The sequence below is a fragment of the Myodes glareolus genome, chromosome 22, assembly GCF_982192425.1.
Source record: "Myodes glareolus chromosome 22, mMyoGla1.1, whole genome shotgun sequence".
Taxonomy (NCBI): Eukaryota; Metazoa; Chordata; class Mammalia; order Rodentia; family Cricetidae; genus Myodes; species Myodes glareolus.
Genome location: NC_142047.1, coordinates 61,655,920 through 61,677,416, shown reverse-complemented (window position 1 = coordinate 61,677,416; position 21,497 = coordinate 61,655,920). Strand labels below are relative to the sequence as shown.

The 21,497-nt window shown below is 38.7% G+C and overlaps 1 protein-coding gene across 1 annotated transcript in view; it reads left to right on the top strand.

The window, feature by feature from the left end:
* The window catches only part of LOC148118628 (contactin-associated protein like 5-1-like), a 901,008-nt gene that overhangs the window by 831,433 nt on the left and 48,078 nt on the right, over window positions 1-21,497 (top strand). Inside the window, exons 20-21 of the mRNA XM_087900698.1 lie at window positions 3,347-3,477; window positions 8,512-8,596. Of these exons, the coding sequence (XP_087756824.1) occupies window positions 3,347-3,477; window positions 8,512-8,596 (216 nt within the window). The remainder of the gene's footprint in view (window positions 1-3,346; window positions 3,478-8,511; window positions 8,597-21,497) is intronic.

Here is a 21,497-nt window from a genome sequence, read left to right as displayed (position 1 = left end):
TTATTAATTCGTTTATCATTGTTTACTGAAGAGACAGTCCATTCCCTTTGGGTGTTCTTGGATACTTGTCAAGAAGTAGTCTGGGAAGTGCTAGAAGAGTCAATGTGCAGTGGATATAATCAGAATACATCTATCAATTGCTCAAGAATAACATCAATATTTTAAACATTGGGTATTTTTCTTTGTGTGTGTGTATTTAGCTCTGAACTCTTTATTCTGTTCTATAGATCTAGGTGTCTAATTCTATGCCATCGCCATAGTTTTTGTTTTTGTTTCTCAAACCTCTGTTTACTCCTTAGGGTTTTTTCTGCTGTTTTTGCATCTCATTTTTTTTTATCTTTTATGGTCGTTTATGGTTTCATATGAATTTAAGATCCATTTTATTAATTTTATTTTATTAAATATTGTCACTAGAATTTGGATACGTATTATAGTCAAGCTGTAGTTCCTCTTGAACAACGTGGGCATTTTATGATAGTTATTTTTCCAATCCATGGATTTGTATTTCTGAAAATCTATGGGTCTTCTAGAATTTTATAAATATATTACTGCATCTAACAGTCACTTGTACAAGCCAGTGTGGATACAAGCCCTGGAAAAGGGGTTTTGCTTATGAATGGCTTATGTAGTTCTCAAGTTAGGTGTATTGTTTCTAGTTTGTTTTGTGAAACCAGAGGGCCATTATTGTACTCATTGTTAGAAAGGCTTCTAAACCATGTTTTATGTTTTTATGGTTCCCCGAGAGAAACATCAGGCTGAATTCTGAAGGATGGGGAAAGGAGCCTAATGTGAAGACTTCTCACTGAAGACCCCTTTGGGAAGGGCTGACGGGCTGACTGGGTCTATTGCATTCTAAAGGAAACCTGTGACCATTGTAACCACCTAGCCATAGTTTCTACACCTGACTCTAAAATCTATTAAATGAATACATTAAGAAGTTCTTCAGTTTCTAAAACTTTCATTTGTTTTCTTATATTTGTAAAATAAGAAAAAGAAAAGAACTTTCTAGATGAACACGGAAGGCAGGAACTCAGTCATAATAAATTTGCTTAGTAAGGCAAGCAATGTAATTATGTTCAGCTTGACAAGGGCATTTTTTAAAATGTGAATGTGATTCTTTTGAAAAAGGATCCTCATCACCATGTTTAATTCTAGTTAATTTTGTTTGTTTTAGTATAAGTTTCACACTATTATTTTCAATTAAAGAGTTTTTTCATACTAATATATTCATTGTATGTTTCTGTATGAGTGCACAGTGTGCCATGTCGTGTGTGTAGAAATCAGAAAACAACTTTTCAGAGCCAGTTCTTCCTTCTTATGCGTGGAACCCAGGAATGGAATGCAGTCGTCAAACACTGTTGCCTGCTAAGATATCTCACTAGGTCCAACTATTATATTTTTAGAGTAGTATTGATAATAACTGTTGTGTAGCTCTCATGTGCAGAAAGGAATAAAGGTATAGATTTGGCTCAAAGGCATAAAAAAGGAAGAAAAAAGAAGATATATATATATAAAACTTGAGTGTATCAACATTAAAAGAACCCACTAAAATTTTATGCAGTACTTGCTGGGGATCAGAGTGCATTCTGTTACAAACATTTATTTAAGGAACATATTTGGAAAAAAGGAGATAACTGCATCCCGAAAATCATTTTTATTTTTAATTTCCATATTATAAACAGCAAATTTCTGCCCAAATTCATGAAGAAAAGGTATCCCATATATGCACAACACTACTAATGTATACTAGAGAGAAAAATGAGAACAAGTGGGAAAAAATGCGGTATGATGCATTACTCTCAATGTGCTTCTGACCTGGGACTTAGCCTATTTAGTTTGTTATGTTGATAGTGCATTCCCTGTGACAGTTTGCTACCTTGGAACTGTAAATCTAAAGTGTTTACCATTGTATGGGCTTGAGAAAGGAGTGTGTTGATAGAGAACCCAAGGGAAGAGAGAGACAATGAATATTAACAGTCTCAGAAAGAGGCAGAGAAAGGCAAAGAGTGTGCAAGTACTGGCATGATTACCAAGAATATCAATCTTGACAACAAGCCCTGTTGTCTTCCTATGGTTGTCCACAATGAGAAAAATGAGTCTGTTGAGGAAGATAAAAGCAATGGGGAAATGTGCAGGGATGGATCAGAACCATACTTCTTGGCCCAAATTTGAGTAAATGTACTTTTCTCCATAATGCCCTCAGAATATGATGCTGTACTTTGCTCTCAGCATTTTGTGCTCCTGTGTGTACTATGGGAGAGAACTTCTTGTGTATGAGGAAGATTCCAACTGTACATACAGTGCTCATGAACCCTCAGAGTGGACAGAGCAACTGAGGCCATTAGCCATGTTAAAGAGGAGAAATGGGAAAACATGCGTGCGATAAAAAAGCCAGTGAACGTTTGTCTTCCACGTCACTTTTTCCATGTAGAGTAGCTTTCAGATTGAAAATGGAAATCACACTGAAGTAGCAATTCTGTTTATGCTGCAACACTGTCTTCCTCACTCCCTCAATCCTCTCCTCTCCGCTCCCATGGAAAAAGGCAAGGAAGAAAGTCCTTCATATACCTTCACATACTTCCAAAATTCCATTTATTTTCCATTCGCTTTGTAGCCTCTGAGGCTCAGTGGATTGATTTCCTGACCCCAGGGATAGCAAACAATTACTTGAAAAACACTCTCCTGGCAAAATTTGAATTTTGCCATGCAAGTTTAGGTTGGTCACCGAGCCTTAACCACACCCAAACTCAACTCACTCAAACTGGAAACATCACATTACACATTAGTGGATAAAAACAGGTAAGTTTCTTCTTCCTCAACCTCAGAAGTGGGAGCTGATTTTGAGAGAACCATGCCATGAGAATATCCAAGTCATGCTAATGTTTCCATATTCCAGTTACAAAACTCGTCTGTGGGTGTGCTTGTCAAAGTGGTCCTCTTACTTTCTCTGTCTTTCCTCCTCCCCCTTTTCCCCTTTTCCTTTTTTCCTCCTCTCTATCCCCTTTTTCCATCTTTCAGGATCTCACTCTGTAACCCCGCTTTCCTAAAATCTGAATATCCACTTCATAAGTGCTGACATTATAACTCTATGTCACCATAATGATCTCAAACTAGACTTGTAATTTAAAACAGCACATATAGAAAACAAGAACAACACAGACACACTTATGTTGCTATATTCAGAAGTTTATATTTCAACTCCAATGAATTTATGAATCTTAAAAATCTTTAATGCTGAGTCATTGAGGCCCAGAAAACAGAAACAATTCATGAACAATGTAATCCTGTTTTTCTGTGTTGCTTGCTATTCTTAATTCTAATCCTCCCCTACTTTTTTGCTTTCAAGGAAGTTTACAAGTTCGCTATCGGCTCACCAAGGAAGAAAGTCATGTGTTCACCATCAGCACAGAGAACTTGGCCAACAGAAGGGTACATCAGGTGAAGATTAGCCGAGAGGGGCATGAGCTTTCCGTTCAGGTATTTTAATTCTCATTTTCCACCCAGCCTACATTCCAAGGCTTCTCTATCACACATATCTGAGCTTCTATCCCCAGCCCTATACTGTAGTATAGAGTTGTCTTAGAGTGAGGAGGAAACAAGTGATGTAGAAACCCTCAGGAAGGAACAGGTCTCCTCTACACATCACGACTCACTTCCTAGTACAAAGTGGGCATTGACCACAAGGAAGCGCTGGCTGGGTAGAGAAGACAGAGAAGGTTCTTAAATGATTCAATTTTATGCTGGAGAGGTTGTGGAGTAAAGGAAATGCTCCAGAACTGCTGGTGGGAATGTGAGCTGGTACAGTCCCCTTTGGATGTCAGTGTGGCAATTTCTCAGAAAATTAGGAAATGACCTTCCTCAAAACCCAGTTGTAACATGAGGGCCTGTTTGTTGGGGTTTACGTCCTGCCCAGTTTTCCACAGCTGGCAAGCTCTGAAGAAAATCACAGAGATCTCCATAAGTTATAAAACTGATTGGCCCATTAGCCAAGGCTACTTATTAGCTCTTGTAGTTTATATTAACCCATTATTCTTATCTATGTTAGCCACATGGCTCAGTACCTTTCTCAGCGGGGCAGCTCACATCTTGCTTCTTCGGTGATCTGGGAAGAACTGTGGAGGTAGCTTCCTGCTTCCCAGAATACTCCTGTTTTCACCACCCTGCCTTTACTTCCTGTCTGGTTGACCCACCTGTACTTCCTGCCTGGCCAATCAGCATTTATTTAAAACATGATTGACAGAATACAGACAATTCTCCCACACCACTCAGTAGTACCACTTGTGGGTATATATTCAAAGGATGCTCAATTGTGCCACAAGGACATGTGCTCAACTATGTTCATAGCAGCATTGTTTGTCATAGCCAGATCCTGGAAACAACCTAAATGCCTCACGACCAAAGAATGGATAAGGAAAATGTGATACATTTACAAAATGGAGTACTACATAGAAGGAAAAACATAATGACATCTTGAATTTTGCAGGCAAATGTTTGGATCTAGAGAACATCTTATTGAATGATGTAACCCAGACCCAGAAAGACAATTATCAATGTACTCATGCATAAGTGGTTTTTAAACCTACAGCAAAGAAAACCAGCAACAATTCACAATCCTAGAGAACCTAAACAACAAAAAGGACCTTCAGAGAGCCATGCATATATCTAATCTACATGGGAAATAGATATACACAAGATCTCCTGAGTAAACTGGGAGCATGTGTATCTTGGGAGAAGATTAAATAGGAGGGCAGAGGCAAGGAGGAGAGCAGAGAAAAATGTAGAGTTCAATAAAAATCAATAAAAAAGAAAACAATGATTTGTGTGATCACAGGCATAGCTATCTAAGAAAACAGAGTGCGGTAGGCTTTCTGAAAGATTAGTGACTCTGTATAAAGAGTCAAGAGCAGAGCAGGGCATATCGGAATATAAAGTGCAGCCAAAGTCTAGATTACCCTTCTTTCATCACAACCTAAAGGGAGAGTGTTTCATGGCTGTTGCTGCAATAAATGTCCTGACAAACCCAACTACAGGCAAAAGGGATTTATTTTTGCTCTTAATTCCAGGTTACAGTTCACCATAAGAGCAAAGTCAAGGTGACAGAAAGTTAAAAAAAAAAAAACAACTAGTCCATTGAACTTTCAAGAGCAAAGAGAAGTGAATGTATCTATGATCACTTGTTTGCTTGATTAGCTTGATTTCTAATGTCATACAGTTTAGGACTCCCTGACTGGAGAATGGTGCTGCTTGCAGTGGGACAGGTCTTCTCACATCAATTAACTTAAGATTATTCCTTACAGAATTATGTACACAGGTCAATGCAATATAGGCAATTTCTCATTAAGACTTTTCCAGGTGATTCTGGGCTGTGTCAAGTTTATTACTAAACTAAGACAAGTGGGATGAGTTTTGGGTTTAAGCTTTGGAATATACTGGGTCGACTCTCTATTTTTGAATTATCTATGATCTTGTATGGAAAGATGTGTTTTAGAGCGCCTTGAATGCCACGAGACCGAAATCAGACATAGATTCTATGTCCTTGGAACATTTTATAGGGGGACCATGGAGAGAGTTTCAGTGGTTATCAGTATGCAGCACTAGAGACTATTTTAGTGTGGATTGTGTGAGGAAGAATGATTACTAGTTATTCTAATTAGATGTATGTTTAGGAATAATTATTGAATACTTCATGCAAATAATTCCTATACCCTCAGAAATTAACTTAGTACCTGTAACAATATTCCTGAAATGAGTAGAGGGTCACAATTTTGAGCTTGTTTGGATGGGAAATGTTGTTGCTGAAGTGTGCATGGTAGAAATAGTAATGGTAACCTCCTGCTTGTGTACTGTGTGTGGGTACCATGTAGAGGCCAGAGGACAACCTCAAGTCTCATATGACAAACACTTCACTGATTGAGCTACCCTTACAAGCTTTGTTTGTTTATACTTTCAATGAAGCCTTGATGGAAAACTGTGGCATTTCCTGTAGAGCATTTTATATATAACGTTTTTAGCACCTTTTTATTTTCTGTGCTTTTCACAAATAAAAACAGGGAAGTAGAACACAGAGTGAGCAGTAAGATGTATGTGTTTCCCTTCTCGGTCTATGTATTTTCACCAATCAATTGATAGTCAATAATAAGCAACCACTTGCTATTTGTAAAGTGCTGAAGGCAGCAGAAAAGACTAGAGCAGAAACTTTATGTGTTTATCCTTAAGTCAGTTTATTGGCTCAGGAAGGTGGGCATGTTATTCCTTTGGACCATCCTTACCACTCTCAAGCAGATCTGTATTTCTTTCTCCTCATCTGGAAAACGCTGTTTAAAGTAAAAAAAAAAAAAAAAGAAACACAACAAAAGTGATGCGGGAGAATTGTCTGTATTCTGTCAATCATATTTTAATAAAACGCTGATTGGCCAGGCAGGCAGTATAGGTGGGAAAACCAGACAGGAAATAGAGGTGATGCAATGAGAACAGGAGAATTCTGGGAAGCAGAGAGGTTCCTCTGCCACTCCTGTACAGACCACTGAAGAGGCAACATGTAAGCTGTCACGCTGAGAAAGGTATGGAGCCATGTGCTAACATAGATAAGGATAATGGGGTAACATAAGTTATAAGAGCTAATAAGTAGCCTGACCTAATGGGCCAATCAGTTTATAACCTTATGGAGTTCTGTGTGTGATTCTCTTTGGGATTTGCCGGCTGTTGGGTACCGGGCGGGATCGGAAACCCCAACAAGCTGGCCCTCATGTTACACAAAAGCATAAAGCAAGACCCTGGTATATCCTTAGTCTCTGCTCAGGCAGTAAGGAACATTTCAGGAATGCTGCCTACCAGCCAGAGAGAAAGTACAGGTGCTCATCAATGCACTCAGCCAATGGTATCACAAGACTCCTCACTGTCCCCATGATCCTAATTTGAACTTTCAAATTGCCTTTTCAAGGATAGGTAGACAAGTCTGGGTACTTAAAGAAATAGAGAGGAATTCCAAGTTCCAGAAACTACATGACCACAGACAACTGTTAATATAATAATGTGTGACTTGGCTAACTTATTCGTCTTTGTGAGTTATCTGTCACTAGGTTGATCTATGTTATAGCATTGTAAGGAGAAAGGCATTTGGAAGTATGCATTTGTGTCAAGTTTCTTATATTCTTTACTAAATAAGAAATATTATGGTCTAATTCACAAAGCAGTAGTGTAGTATTAATTCAGATATTAATGATTATTGTTTGTACTAAAGTCACAGGATAAATGACAAGTTCAGGAGGTTCCTAAAGAGAGTCACTCTTAGTAGATGTGTATAGAAAGAAAGTAATAAAAAAAACAAATTGGGTGGATAGCTTAGATATTAGTCCTAATCCATTTGATTAAAGCAGACTCACTCACCCCATTGTATTACTGTCTGTCTTTCTTTCTAGCATATGTACTAGGAAATGATGAGGATAGAATAATTTAGAAGTTCAGAGTGGTGATTGGAGGACAGGAGTCAGGGTTCAGTTGATGAAGCATTTGCCTTGTCAGCATGAGAACTCAGTTCAGACCCCAGAAGCATTATAACAACCTAGGAGAGTTGACAAGCACATACTTGTATTCTCTGTGATGTTGAAAAAGGAGATAGAGACAAGTTGATCCCTGGGAGCTTGCTAACCAGGTAGCCTAGGCTATTTGATGAAGTTCCAGGCCAAAATAAGATTCTGTCTCAGACAAAAAGTGAAAGACACCTGAGGAATGGTACCTGAAGTTGTCCCCTGACTTTTAAGTACACAGATGTATACTCTTCTCCAAAGTGATAGAGATTGGAAAAATCTATTGAATCTGACTAGATGGAGAAAAGTGGAAATTGATTTATGGTGTAGCACAGAAGAAGGAAGAGGATGGAAGCAAGCCAGATTCAGTGGTATGTGAAGTCAGAGGTGATTACTAAAGGAGGACCCTAAAAATAAAGCCCTGGAGAATCCAGCAGTGACTTCTGTTGAGCCTCCGGTGTGACACAATCAGCTGTGTCTCTCATTGGTAACAATATGTGCAGCTTTCCTCCAGTATTTACCAAACTGTTTCATGAATAGGAAGCCCTGCAGTCCACACACAAGAACAGGTCAGGGTTAGCTCAGAGAAGAAAGATGTGGTGGCTATAGGAGTGAAAGGGGAGGAATAAGTGAAAATGTTGGGTTCCATTTATTGTGCCATTGCAGGTAGGAGATGGGCTTCTCTGTTTACTTGCTGTCAGTGAGGAATTGGGTGAGAAATTCTCAGTAGGTAGATAAATACTCGACAATAGGTCTATAGGATCTCCAAGGAAATAGAAATCTATAAAAGATCTTATTTTACAAGGAAGAAAGAAAGGGAACTTCATTTGTTTTGTGGAACAACTTCCGTGACACTTCAAATCTCCCTTGAAAGAAAATCCCTGAATGGAACCTACCCTGTGTGAGACTGTAAAGTTTTTAACAAAAGTTTTGCTTTATGCCGTATAAAAACCTGGGCTGATGGTGTTGTTTTGTTTTTCTACAGGTGGACCAACAACTCTTCAGCTATAGCTTCTCCCCAGAAGTTGAATTCAGGACAGCAAGGTCACTCATCCTAGGCAAAGTCACAGGTCTGTTTCTCTTTCCTATACTTTTCGGTGGATGTTGTTAAAATTAATGGCTTATTAGTTTCCAGGGATTCTACCTTTTCCTCCCATCATTCTGTAAAAGAATTGGCATTTCACATACCTCTACCATTAAGGCTTACTTTACTTGGATTTGGGTGATTGAAACTCAGATCTTCAAGAAGCTAGATCCAGTTTTTTTTCTTTTTCTTTCTTTTCTTTTTTCTTTACTCTCTATATAATGTGGAAATTTATGTTGTACAAATAAGCAAATGCAAGTCTTTTTCAGATTTTGAAATGACTTACACATTTGGACTTCTGCTTGACCTCTTATTTCCCAGCAATTCAACTATTTTTGTGTTTCTATCCTGTTTTCTATGGTTCTGTTGGTCTCAGTAAGGTTTATAAAACATGTACAACTTTGGGTATATTAAGAATGAACAACTCAAGAAATCACTCTCTTGTGAAATTTTTTCAGTACTCATCTCTGAGTCTCGATAGCACCTTTTGGAATGATTTCTTACAAATTCTTGGGGAATGTGGGATATGTGTGTGCCTAGTAATCCCCAACATGTATCTAGGAGCTCCTCTAACTTATACAGGATGTAGATTTGCAAGGCAAAGGAAACATTCTATGAAAAAATTGTTATTGAAAATGTGTTTTGCTAACAGCGGAATAGCTTAGGTAGGACCAGAAATGATCTTCTATTTCTCCCGTCTTCCAGATCATTAAGAATATAACATTTTCAGAGCATAATGTGAATGTACAATTAATCTAGAAAATGTTGATTTCAGTTACCCAAGTGAAAGACAGATGACTCAATCAGCATGAATGCCTTCTGAAGGGCAATTTCTTACCCTACCCCATATGCCTAATAAATACTGTAATAATAAAAGCACTGCTTTTGAAGTTGTTTATTCTGGTTCACTAGTGTGTATCTGGTAAGTGTTAACTTCTTATTCCCTGAATCTTAGACGTTTCTGCTTGGCAAAAATTGTCACTTTTCTCCTCTCTAAGAGAAATCATTTTGGTATATATTTTTTGTCTTAAAGTCCCTGAACTATAAATTTTTATCTGAAGCAAAGTATTTATCTCACCTTGAGTCTTGGAAGATCATTTGCCTAGACAGCTGAAAGGTGCTATATTTCAGATATGTTTATACTTCCTAAGTCTACCAATTAGTTCCTATATATCTTTGTATCTAGTTACATGCAGTATTAATATGTATGTATTAATTCTCAGATTTTCAATATACCAGCTATTGAATCTTTTACATTTTATGTATTCAAATCTTTGAGGTGTGAATTTGATAAATTTGGGACTTTCTAATTTTACCCTCACATATTTTAAAAACATCGAATGCTGTCAAAACAGTATGAATTCAAAGAATATAAAACACTTTTAATTTTTGAACATAATTTTTGGTGTGTGTTTGTCTGTGTGTGAGGGAGGGTAGATGTGGGTGATGCCACTGAGTGCTTTTTCAGGTTTATGAGGCTTGTATGGTAAGCAGTTTAGCCATGGAGTCATTTTGGGATGAGTTTTTCTTTACCTTTAATCTCCTAATGTTTTAATTCCCTCAGGTGTGATTACTTATAATTGACATAATATGTGATTCATTTTATTGATACTATTTTCTTTTTATTTTTAAAACTAAAATTTCATTGTGTTGACAACAAAACTGTTAATTAAGAAAATCCATTGTCCGTACTTGTTTGTTCTTGGTTTCTGTCTGTTTGTAAAGCATGCTGATAACTGTATCAAATATGGTGTCTCTGATAGACCCCATGTCTGACTCTCTGGGGATCCAATTCTGTTACTAGTTGTAAGTCTGTCTTCTGGCAACTTCTTTATTCTGTGTATGTTGTGTATGTGTGCAGGAATGTGTGTGAGTGTGCATATCCATGTGCTGACATACATATGCACAAACACATACTTGCATATTTAGTTGAAACTGATATCTGAGAACCTGGAGCATAGAAAATGGATCATTTTTCTCCTTGTAGGATTTGCACATTTTATACTAGGTGCCACATGGAGATACCAATGATGATTATTCCAGTCTCTCATTTTGTTCATTCCTGGATAGAACAGCAGTACAAATTTGAATTCTGGAGCTCAATATATTAAAGCTGTTGATAGAGCTTCTCAGAATAAAGGGTGTTAATGCTAGTATCATGCTGTATAACAGTTTATTTTATTTATCTTTTCAAGATTTCATAGTTGGTTCATATTCCCCCTCATTGCTCTCTGCTACCCTTCTTTTTGCTTAACTCCTCCTACCCAAGTGAGCCGTGACTCTAGTGCTTTTTCCTACACTGTCATTCATGAACATTCATCGGTTTAGCTTATCCTGTATTTTCAAAGTATTTTGAGTTATTTAATCTTCATTTCAACTGACATAGTAGAAATCTGTGGGGAAAGTTAAAGCTTTCCTATCATCAGTCTCAGACTCGTGTGTGTGTGTATGTGTGTGTGTGTATGTATGTATGTATGTATGTGTGTATGTATGTGTGTGTGTATGTGTGTGTGTACATGTGAAGATACAAGGATAAGTAGTGATATTTAGGCTTAGTTTACCTTAATTCTGTAGTTAGAGTTACAGAGTGTGCTAGGCTGGTTGACCAGCAAGTCTAGGAATCTGTCTCTGTCTCTCCAACGCTAGGGTTATAAACCCATACCTTGCCTCTAGTCCTAGTATTTTACTTTTGTTCAGTGATTAAATGAAGGTCCTAATACTTGAAAGGCAATGAATTTATTGACTAACCCATCTGCCAGCTGAAGCTTAGATGAAACCATTCATGTGCAATAGAAGCTAGAATGACATTCTCTTCTAAAATCCCTCGAAGAACCTTGATGTTGGACACAATGTTCATAGAACCCTCCACTTATCTGAATCAGCCCAACAACGGCATGAATACAAGAAAGAAAAAAGAAAGATGCCTAAGTGTTTTGAGTGCCATATTTTTCTCTGTTTATGATGCTTTTATATTGGGTATCACATAGGAGTGGACTAGGTTATGACTGAATAAAGTATTGAATGAACTTCCACACTTTTCAGTTGAAAACATTTTCCACAAACCACATAGCTTCCCTCAACACCAAAAAAATGCTGTTAGGATGATGATTTGGGGTCACCATTAAGCTCAAATTTGTGGTGGTGTATTAACTCCAGTAGAAAAATGAATTGAGCCATATACGTATCTGGCTCATGATTGAAGGCTCACAATAGCCTGAGGAAAAGCAGGGAAGGGTGGGTTAGGTGCTTCGGAGAGTAAGATCTCTATTTACTAACATAATGACCTGAGTTTAATCCCCAATCCCCACATGATAAAGGAGAATGGACTCTTGAAAAGTTTCCTCTGATTTCTACACATGTGACCCCTCCTACCAAGTAAGCAAATGCATTTTTTTAAAAAATTAAAAGCTGAGAGAAAGAGAGAGAGATGGAGGAAGGGAGGGAGGAAAGGAAAGAGAGAGAGAGAGAGAGAGAGAGAGAGAGAGAGAGAGAGAGAGAGAGAAAACAGAGGCCAAGCTTTAGAGCAGTACACAAATGGAGGAAACAAGATGGGTTTGGACAGAAATGAATTTGTGGGTAGCATGGCAAAGAGAAAGCAAGGGTAGAGTAAAAATGATACACAGACCTGATAACAAATGTCACCCACTCCACGATTTTAGGAAAGATTACTCTGAGGGACATTTTCTACTGTAAAATAAAGATTTGCAAGCATTTTTCATAGTAGATTCTAAGGGGAAAATGTGTATAAAATTTGTCTTTGCTTTTCCTCAATAGCCTTCCATTTCAAAGTCAAGCACAGTTTGTTCATTTTCTTTCTGTGAAAGGAAGGGAAAATTCACGGTCCTAAAGCCTGGTGATTTAGTCCAGACTCTGTACTGGTCCTGCCACTGTAGGCACCATGATAAATAGAATCGATTATTTTCTGAGGACATCTGCGATGGAGACACTACCCCGTGAAGAGAACCAATGCCAGTGTCCATATTAAATCTGAGGTGGGGCTGGCAAGATCCCTACCATCAACCCTGAGAATCCGAGTTTCAGCTCCAGGACCTCCATGGTGGGAGGGAGAGCTAATCTTCCCACATCCTCTAACCTACATATATGTACTGTAACATTCAGGTACATATATCACAAAATAGTTAAATAATAAAGTCACAGTGTGTTGAATCTTCATGAACGAAGATGCTTTTCTATGGAAAATCATAAGATGCTGCTAAATTGGACTTTTAATTGCTCACTGTCATTTTGCCTATCTCTCCAAATGTTTTACTTCGTTATAGCAAATATTAAATTAATGACATTAAGAGAAAGTTGTGTGGGAGATTGATGAGGTGACTCAAAAATAGTGATTGCCTTGAGTGGTAGCCCCAGAACTCGTAGAAACAGCCAGGCATAGTGGCATGCACTGCAAATCCCAGTTCTGGGAAAGAGTGGATACTTGCAGCTGGTTCTTCAGCTGGTCTGGCCTCCTTAATAGGCTCCAGGCAATAATCAAACTGTAAAATAAAAGAAACTAAAATTGAATAAAAGAGAGAAAAATATACACTGCCTAAGAAATGATAATTAGGGTTGTTTTCTGGTACACATGCACTGTAGTGGTATGAAAGAAAGTGGTACCCAAAGGGAACTGCAGTAGAGACACCCCCACCCCATACGCAATCACACATGTGTATATCCATTCATATATACAGTCACAAATCCATATATGTCCAAACATACACACCAAAAAGAGGAAGATAAGGTAACATTTTACAAAGGAGAGAGAAACATATTTAAGCAAGTCAATCATTTGAACAAGCCATCACTTCCTGGAGAATTCTCTAATGCCTCAGAAGGTACCCTTGGGCATCCATCCAAATCCCCTCATCTGTGTGTTTTAAAGCCTTTGTTTCACTTGATCCTTTCATCAGAACCAATAGATCTTAGAATTCAAAAAATTTGAAGTTCCTAAAATCAGCAACAGCATAACTGCAACAGCATTGCAATTGGTGTAGACTTTTCTGCGTGGGGACTGAGCTTAGGGGCTCCACTTGATAGGCAAGTGCTGTATTTCTTAACCTACCTCCAGACCAACTCTGTTCTAATATATTTTCCCTGAAAGTCAGAATTAAAGGGTTGTTATTACTGTTTTCCTAAGAAGTAACTTCTTCATGATCTATATAGATTTAGGAAAAAATACTCTTTAAAATATGAAAACATGTTAATGTCAGATAGAAAATAATCATAACGATACAATTCCAAGTTGGCATTAAGATGGCATTCACAGCACACTGATAGGCGTTTGTTTTTACAGGTAGTGCTGACAACCCTCCCCTGTTTGCTGAATTGGTAGCTCAAACCATAAATCTGGCAGAGACATTACTTCTAAAGGCTACATGGGTTAAACAATTGCTCACGTGGCTTCCTGTATCCACTCGAATCTAAAAAGCTACATAGAAATAAGATGAATTCCACCTCACTTTGCATGGAACCCCATTAATCAGGAATTCTTAGAGCAATGAGTGATAGCCTTCAAATGCTTTGATCTGGTAAGCTGAAGCAAGTTCTAATGGTACCTGTTATAGAATGGATTGTTTAGTTCTTGGAGTCCTTCCACTTGTATTTCAAGCCTGCAGCATCTTCCTCAGCAGCACAGTATAGCTAAATGAGAATTCCAAATGCTCCATACATCTTATAGATGATGTCAAAGAATAGGGCTACACTATCAATGAAAAGTGTATTCCTTACAGTCCTCGTTTTTAAAGACTATGATTTCATTTTGATTGTGTTTACAGTTGGGTTTTTTCATGATTCAGGTCTGGTATAGTCAATATAAGACCAAGAAATAAAATTACTAAGTGGATAATGATTGGTATGTATGATGTTATGTGTGCGTGTGTGTGTGTTTTATTTGTGTGAAAACTGCTACATATGTGTGTGGAGGTCGGAGGACAATCTTGCATGTTGTCCCATGACTTCCACCTCATTAGACGAAGGGTCTCTTGTTTATCACCGAATACAGCAGATTACCTGACTAGAAAGCTGTTAAGGATCCTCCCCTTTTTCTTTTCTATCTCAAAGGAGGAGCTTTATGTTCCCACCCACTTGTGGGTTTTGAGGAATATGCTTACACAACAAGTGCTTCACCTACTGAATCATCTGCCAAGCTAGCTTTCTGAGTTTGACAAATATATGACTATTAAAGGGAACTGACTTTGTAATGTATCTAGCAGACTCATTGGAAAGGAGACTTCCAAAGAGATACAGTTGTATTCTAAGTGAATTTATCTCTCAGGTACATTGGGAGGTAGGTATGGCTCCTTATCCCTTAATGTCTTAAACATATATCACATGCAGGTCAGCATAATGATGAGAGAGAATTTGAGTGTGAAGTCAGGTCAGCTCACAGAAGTCTGATGAATTCAGAAATACAGGTGGCACCAGCATTCAGTCTCTCTGAACCTGTCTGGCTGTTTCTGACTCCACATGACTTCATTACTCTTTGTGTGGATTTAGTCAGATGAAATGCTAATGACAAAAGTGATGAAATCAGTGCCTTAGGGAGTAAACACTGCCAGTTCATTATGTTGTGCCCATGGTTCCTATGATGTTGCAAAGGGCATGTGTCTTAACCAGACCCTAATCAAATAAAGCTTCGGAAAGTTTTCCATGTTCTTACAATTCTATCCCACTGAGTAAAATCTCTCACTTGTGAAAATAACTACAAACAAGTATTGGAATGACTATCCAGATACCAGTGTGTCTATTAACAACCCCACATTATTACAGTATCCAGACGCTGTGCAGACACTGAATACCATGTCCTGATCATCCACCAGCTGTGAGTATGAAGGCGGAAGGTTCAATTTGGGGTTAACTACATAGGTTCAATTTGGTGTTAACTATTATAGTGGTCTGAATGAAAATGCCGCCCATAGACTCATATGTTTAAACGCTTGGTCAAAAATTAGTGGACCTGGGATTTGTAGCCTTATTTGAGAAGACACATCAATGGGACTGGGCTTTGAGGTTTCAAAATGGTATACTATTCCCAGTTAGCGCTCTCTCGCTCTCTCTCTCTCTCTCTCTCTCTCTCTCTCTCTCTCTTTCTCTCTTTCTCTCTCTCTCCTCTCTCTGCTTTGTGGTTTTTGTCTCAATATTTAAGCTCTTAGCTACTGCTCCAACACCATAGCTACCTACCTGCTGCCATTCTCCTACTATGATGATCATGGATTCACCCTCCAAAGCTGTAAGCAAATCCCCAAATTAAATGATTTATTATATATAGGTTACCTTGGCTATGGCATCCATCTACAGCAATACAAAAGGAGATCAATCAAGTGCATACATTTGAAATAGGAAGGAAAATGTCTGAACAGGAAAATGAGGTGGTCTTTTCAGGGAGATATAGACTACGAGAAGGAACAATCAACCTTGATTCAAAAGTAAAACAGAAGAAATCCGTTGTGGCTTCATGAGGAACTGGGAATGGTGGGTAATTTTAACCCTGCGATATTCTTATCTTTAATAATAATCTAACTGAAGAAATGATATTTGAGAGAATTTTAAACTTTTTGTACTGGGTATTTGCCCTACCCATGACCTTGAATTATCTGGCTCCATGGTGACTGAGCTCTTGCCTGCTGATGTAATTCCTTTATAAGAAAGAAGAAGGCAGGCCCTTGCTTTCTCATGTGGTGGCGGTTCTTTTTGTTATTTGTGAGTGTTACCTTTCATGTCCTATTATTTGGGCTCTTGAGGATTCACATACTTCTGCCTTCACTTTTGTCTTTTTACGTGGTTTGCCTACATGTGTGTGGGTAGATGTGTGTGTGTGTGTGTGTGTGTGTGTGTGTGTGTGTGTATACAGGGGATACTTGTGGAGTTTGGAAGTTGATATTAGAAGTTTTACTTGATTGCTATCCATCTTATTCATTGGGGCAAAGTTTCTCAGTCAAACACAAAGCTCACTTATGCAGCTAGCCTAGCCAATCAGTCTGTTCGAAGAATCTTGTCTCCACCTTTTGAGACTGTAATTAGAGGGGAGGCTACCACATGCCCACCCAGCATTTATGTGGGTTCTTGAGATCCACAATTCCTATCCTCATGTTTCCATGGCAAGAATTTTTAACCATGAGCCATTTTTCCCACCGCAAAGAGACTAGTTTTCTTTTAAACAGGTGTGTATTGTTGCACTGGAACATGTTTAAATCTTTCTGAGAGTGCTACTTCCTTTTCTTTTGCTGTCAAGAGATGGTGTGACCAAAGACAACATGGGGAGGAAAGAGTTTGTTTCACTTAGCTATCATGAGTAAGAGTCCATTAAGGGAAGCCAAGCCAGGTACTCAAACACAGCAGGAACCTGGAGGCAGGAGCTGATGCAGAGGCCATGCTGTTCATGACTTACTCAACCTGCTTTATTAGGAAATCCAAGACCACAAGAGCAGAATGGGTACTGCTAAGAATGAGCTGAAATTTCCCATATCAGTCACTAATTATGAACATGCCCTATGGGCTTGCCCACAGCCTGATCCTATGGAAACATTTTCTCAAATAAAGTTCCGCCCTCACAGATGACTCTAGCTTATATCAATTTAAAATAAACAGTAACCACCATGGTTGATCCAATGTCAACTTGACTTACAAACACATTGTTGTTTAACCATAGCCTTTCCCTTTTTGTTCACCCTTAAGACCACAGATTAACATTAATACCACAACATAAAATGTTTTAAAAACTTAAATGTCCCACAGCTTTTCAAATTCAAACACTTAAGTTTTAAAGTTTCTTTAAAATATTCAAAAGTCTTTCTAAAACTCTAAAGTATCTTTAAATTTCAATCTCTCAACTGTGGACTCTTCTCTGACTCCACCCTCTGCTGCCCACACACCTTGACTCTTAGGCTGTGTACTTCATGGTTGCTGCTGCCTTAGTGGTCATTTTACAGTACGGGCAGTTTCAAAATTCTGAGGTCTTCTGCTGCAACTGGTCTGCACTTTAACCAATAGCTTTTTCTGGGCTCTGTTCAAGGAGTCTATCAAGGCTGTGCAATGCCAAGCTTCAGCTGCTGTCTATGACCTCCTAATGCCTTCAAACCAGTGCCATCAAGATGATTGTTGCACTACCAGATTCGATTCCCAGTATGAGGTACATCCCTGGTTGCCTCTGGAACACAGCTTCTGTGTTTTGGCCTGAGCAAACACTTCCCAGAAGACAATCAACAATACTGGTCTCTCCTCAGTCACCAGTAATTTCTCAGCTCTAGCTGAGCAGAATTGATTGTCCCAGCAAACATAGGTTTCACTTTATTGGTTCACATATCTTGTCAATCACAGACAATCTTCAGCCCCACCAGCCTAGACCCATAGATTCTTAATTTAAAGTATGCAATGTCCCAGATAGACTCTTTAAATGCATCTCAAATTTCCCTATGGAATTTTACCAGTTAGGTTTCTAGCATCTGCACTTCTCCCAATACTCTATCTTCTATGCTCCTACAGAAAGGTTCAACAAATTTTTACCAGTCAGTGGTTTTTTTCATGATAAAATCCAAAGTCCTTCTACAGTCTTCCCCCAAATCACAGCCTGGTCTGTCACAGCTAGATCCCACAATCCTGGTACCAATTTTTTTCTTAGTCAGGGTTACATTGTTGTGATTAAACATTGTGAAGAAAAACAACTTGAGGGGAGTGTTATTTTCTTCCCTTTCTCATATAATAATTAATCATAAAAAACTGTGGGCACTGGAACTCAAGCTAGAAATCTGGAAGCAGGACAGATGCAGAGTCCATGGAGAAATGTTGCTTGGAGTCTTGCTCCTGATGACTTTCTATGACCGTTTTCTTTCTTTCTTTTTTTCTTTTTTGTCTTTAATTTATTTTATTTTTAATGAAAATATAATAACATCACACACACACACACACAGACACACACACACACACACACACACACACACACACACACACCAGCACTCCTCAACCTTGGGCTTAAATAGCCTCACTTTGTTTTTTTATAATTTCTTTTATTTTTAAAAAAGAGAAAACATTTGTTAAAGATGTTTTCCTTCTTGCATTGTATACCTTTAGCTCCCTTGTCGAAAATCAGGTGTTCATAGGTTTGTGGGTTAATATCCGGGTCTTCTATTCGATTCCATAGGTCGACTTCTCTGTTCTTATGCCAATACCAAGCTGTTTTCAATACTGTCGCTCTGTAATAGAGTTTGAAGTCAGGGATGGTAATGCCTCCAGAGGTTCCTTTATTGTATAAGATTGTTTTGGCTATCCTGGGTTTTTTGTTTTGTCATATAAACTTGATAATTGTTCTCTAAAGGTCTGTGAAGAAGTTTGATGGGATTTTGTTGGGGATTGCATTGAATCTATAGATTGCTTTTGGTAGAATTGCCATTTTTACTATGTTGATTCTCCCAATCCAAGAGCAAGGGAGATCTTTCCATTTTCTGATATCCTCCTCAATTTCTTTCTTCAAAGAATTAAAGTTCTTGTCAAATAGGTCTTTCACTTCCTTGGTTAGAGTAACCCCAAGATATTTTATGCTATTAGTGGCTATCATGAAAGGTGATGTTTCTCTGATTTCCCTCTCTGCTTCTTTATCCTTTGTGTATAGGAGGGCAACGTATTTTTTGGAGTTGATCTTGTATCTTGCCACATTACTAAAGGTGTTTATCAGCTGTAGGAGTTCTTTGGTAGAGTCTTTGGGGTCGCTTATGCACACTATTATGCAGGATTGGAGGGAACCTTCATCCAAGGATGGATGGAGATGGAGATGGAGACCCACATTGAAACACTGGACTGAGCCCCCAAGGTCCAAATGAGGAGCAGAAGGAGGGAGAACATGAAAAAGGAAGCCAGGACCACGAGGGGTGCGTTCACCCACTGATACAAGGGGACTGGTCTGGTGGGAGCTCACCAGTGCCAGCTGGACTGGGACTGAACGAGCATGTGATCGGGCTGGATTCTATGAATGTGGCTGACATGGGGGCTGACTGGGAGGCCATTGACATTGGCGCCGGGTCTTGTTTAGTCTGCATGTTCTGGCTCTCTGGGATCCTGGTCTGTTTGGATACTCACCTTCCTGGACCTGGAGGGAGGAGGGAGGAACTTGGACTTCCAGCAGGGCAGGAGGCCCTGACTGCTCTTGGGACTGGAGAGGGAGGAGGAGAGGGAGTGGGGGGAATGGGAGGGTATTGGAAGGACTTGAGGAAGTGAAAATTTTTTATAAATGAATGAAAAAATAAATAATAATAAATAAATAAATAAAAAGAAAACAGTATTTTTTATTTTACATACCTATCCTAGTTTCTACCCTTCTTCTCCTCCCATTTCCACCACCTATTTCCTCACCATACCCCCATCCACTCCTCAGAGCGGGTAAGACACATTGCTTTGTCAAAGGTCCGAGGCCTTTCCTACTATATCTAGGCTGAGCAAGGTAACCATCCTAATAGAATAAGTACAAATCATAGGGATTAATCCTGGTCCCACTGCCAGTGGTCCTGCAGTCTTCCCCAGCCATACAACTGTTATCCACATTTAGAGGGTCTAGCTTTGACCTATGCTAGTTCCTTTCCTGTCTAGCTGGAGTTGATGAGCTCCCATTAGCTCATATGAACTGTTTCAGTGGGTGTCTCCATCACTGTCTTGACCTCTTTGCTCATATTCTTACTCCTCTCACTTTTTAACTGTACCTTGTGAGTTTAGTCCAGTGCTCCATTGTGGGTCTCTGCCTCTACTTCCATCAGTTGAAGGAAGAAGATTCTATGGTGACATTTAAGATACTCATATGATTACAGTCATTTGTTCAACTATGTTTATAACAGCATTATTTGTAGTAGACAGAACCTGGAAACACCCTAGATGCCCTGCAACTGAAGAATGGATAAAGAAAATGTGGCACATTTACAGATTGGTGTACTACTCAGTGGTAAAAAACAATGACATCTTGAAATCTGCATGCAAATGGATGGAATTAGGAAAAAAAATCCTGAGTGAGGTAACCCAGACCCAGAAAGATGAATATGGTATGTACTCACTCATAAGTGGATACTACATGTAAAACAAAGGATATTAACCTACAGTTCATGATCCTAGGGAAGCTAAGTAACAAGGTGAACCCTAAGAAAACATGCACAGATCCATCAAGAAGGTGGAAATAGATAAAATCGCCTGACAAAATTGGGAGCACAAAGGTGAGGGGAGAAGGGAGGGTGGAAGGGGAAGAAGAGTGGGGAGAAGAAGTTGAGGGAATGGGATAGTAGAGATAGAGGAAGGTCAGAGATGAGATGACATATTTTAATTGAAGGAGCCATTATGGAGCTAGCAGGAAACCTGACACTAGAATAATTGCCAGGAATTCACAAGGATGACCCCAGCTAAGACCCTGTGCAATAGAGAAGAGGGTGCATGAACTGGTCTTGCCCTGTGGTCAAATTGATGAATATCTTAAATGCTTATTCGCTTATAGAACCCAGCACCACCAGCCCAGGAATGGCATCATCAATAATGGGTTGGATCCTCTAAGATCATTAACTCATTTAAAAAGATGGCCTATAGACTTGCCTATAGCCTGATCTTATGAAAGCATTTTCTCTATTGAGGTTCTCTTCTCTTGTGTATATATATATATATATATATATATATATATATATATATATATATATATATATATGTGTGTGTGTGTGTGTGTGTGTGTGTGTGTGTGTGTGTGTGTGTATCAACTTTACTCTAGCTTTTCTCAAGTTGATTTAAAACTAGTCATCACATCATGTGACTCTAATACAATATTTCAGTCTAGATGCATAGAGTTTTATACAAAATAATTTCAATTTATGTTTGTACCTGGTGCTTCAAGATTAAAATACCCTTGGCTTGGATGCAGCTCATTGATCCAG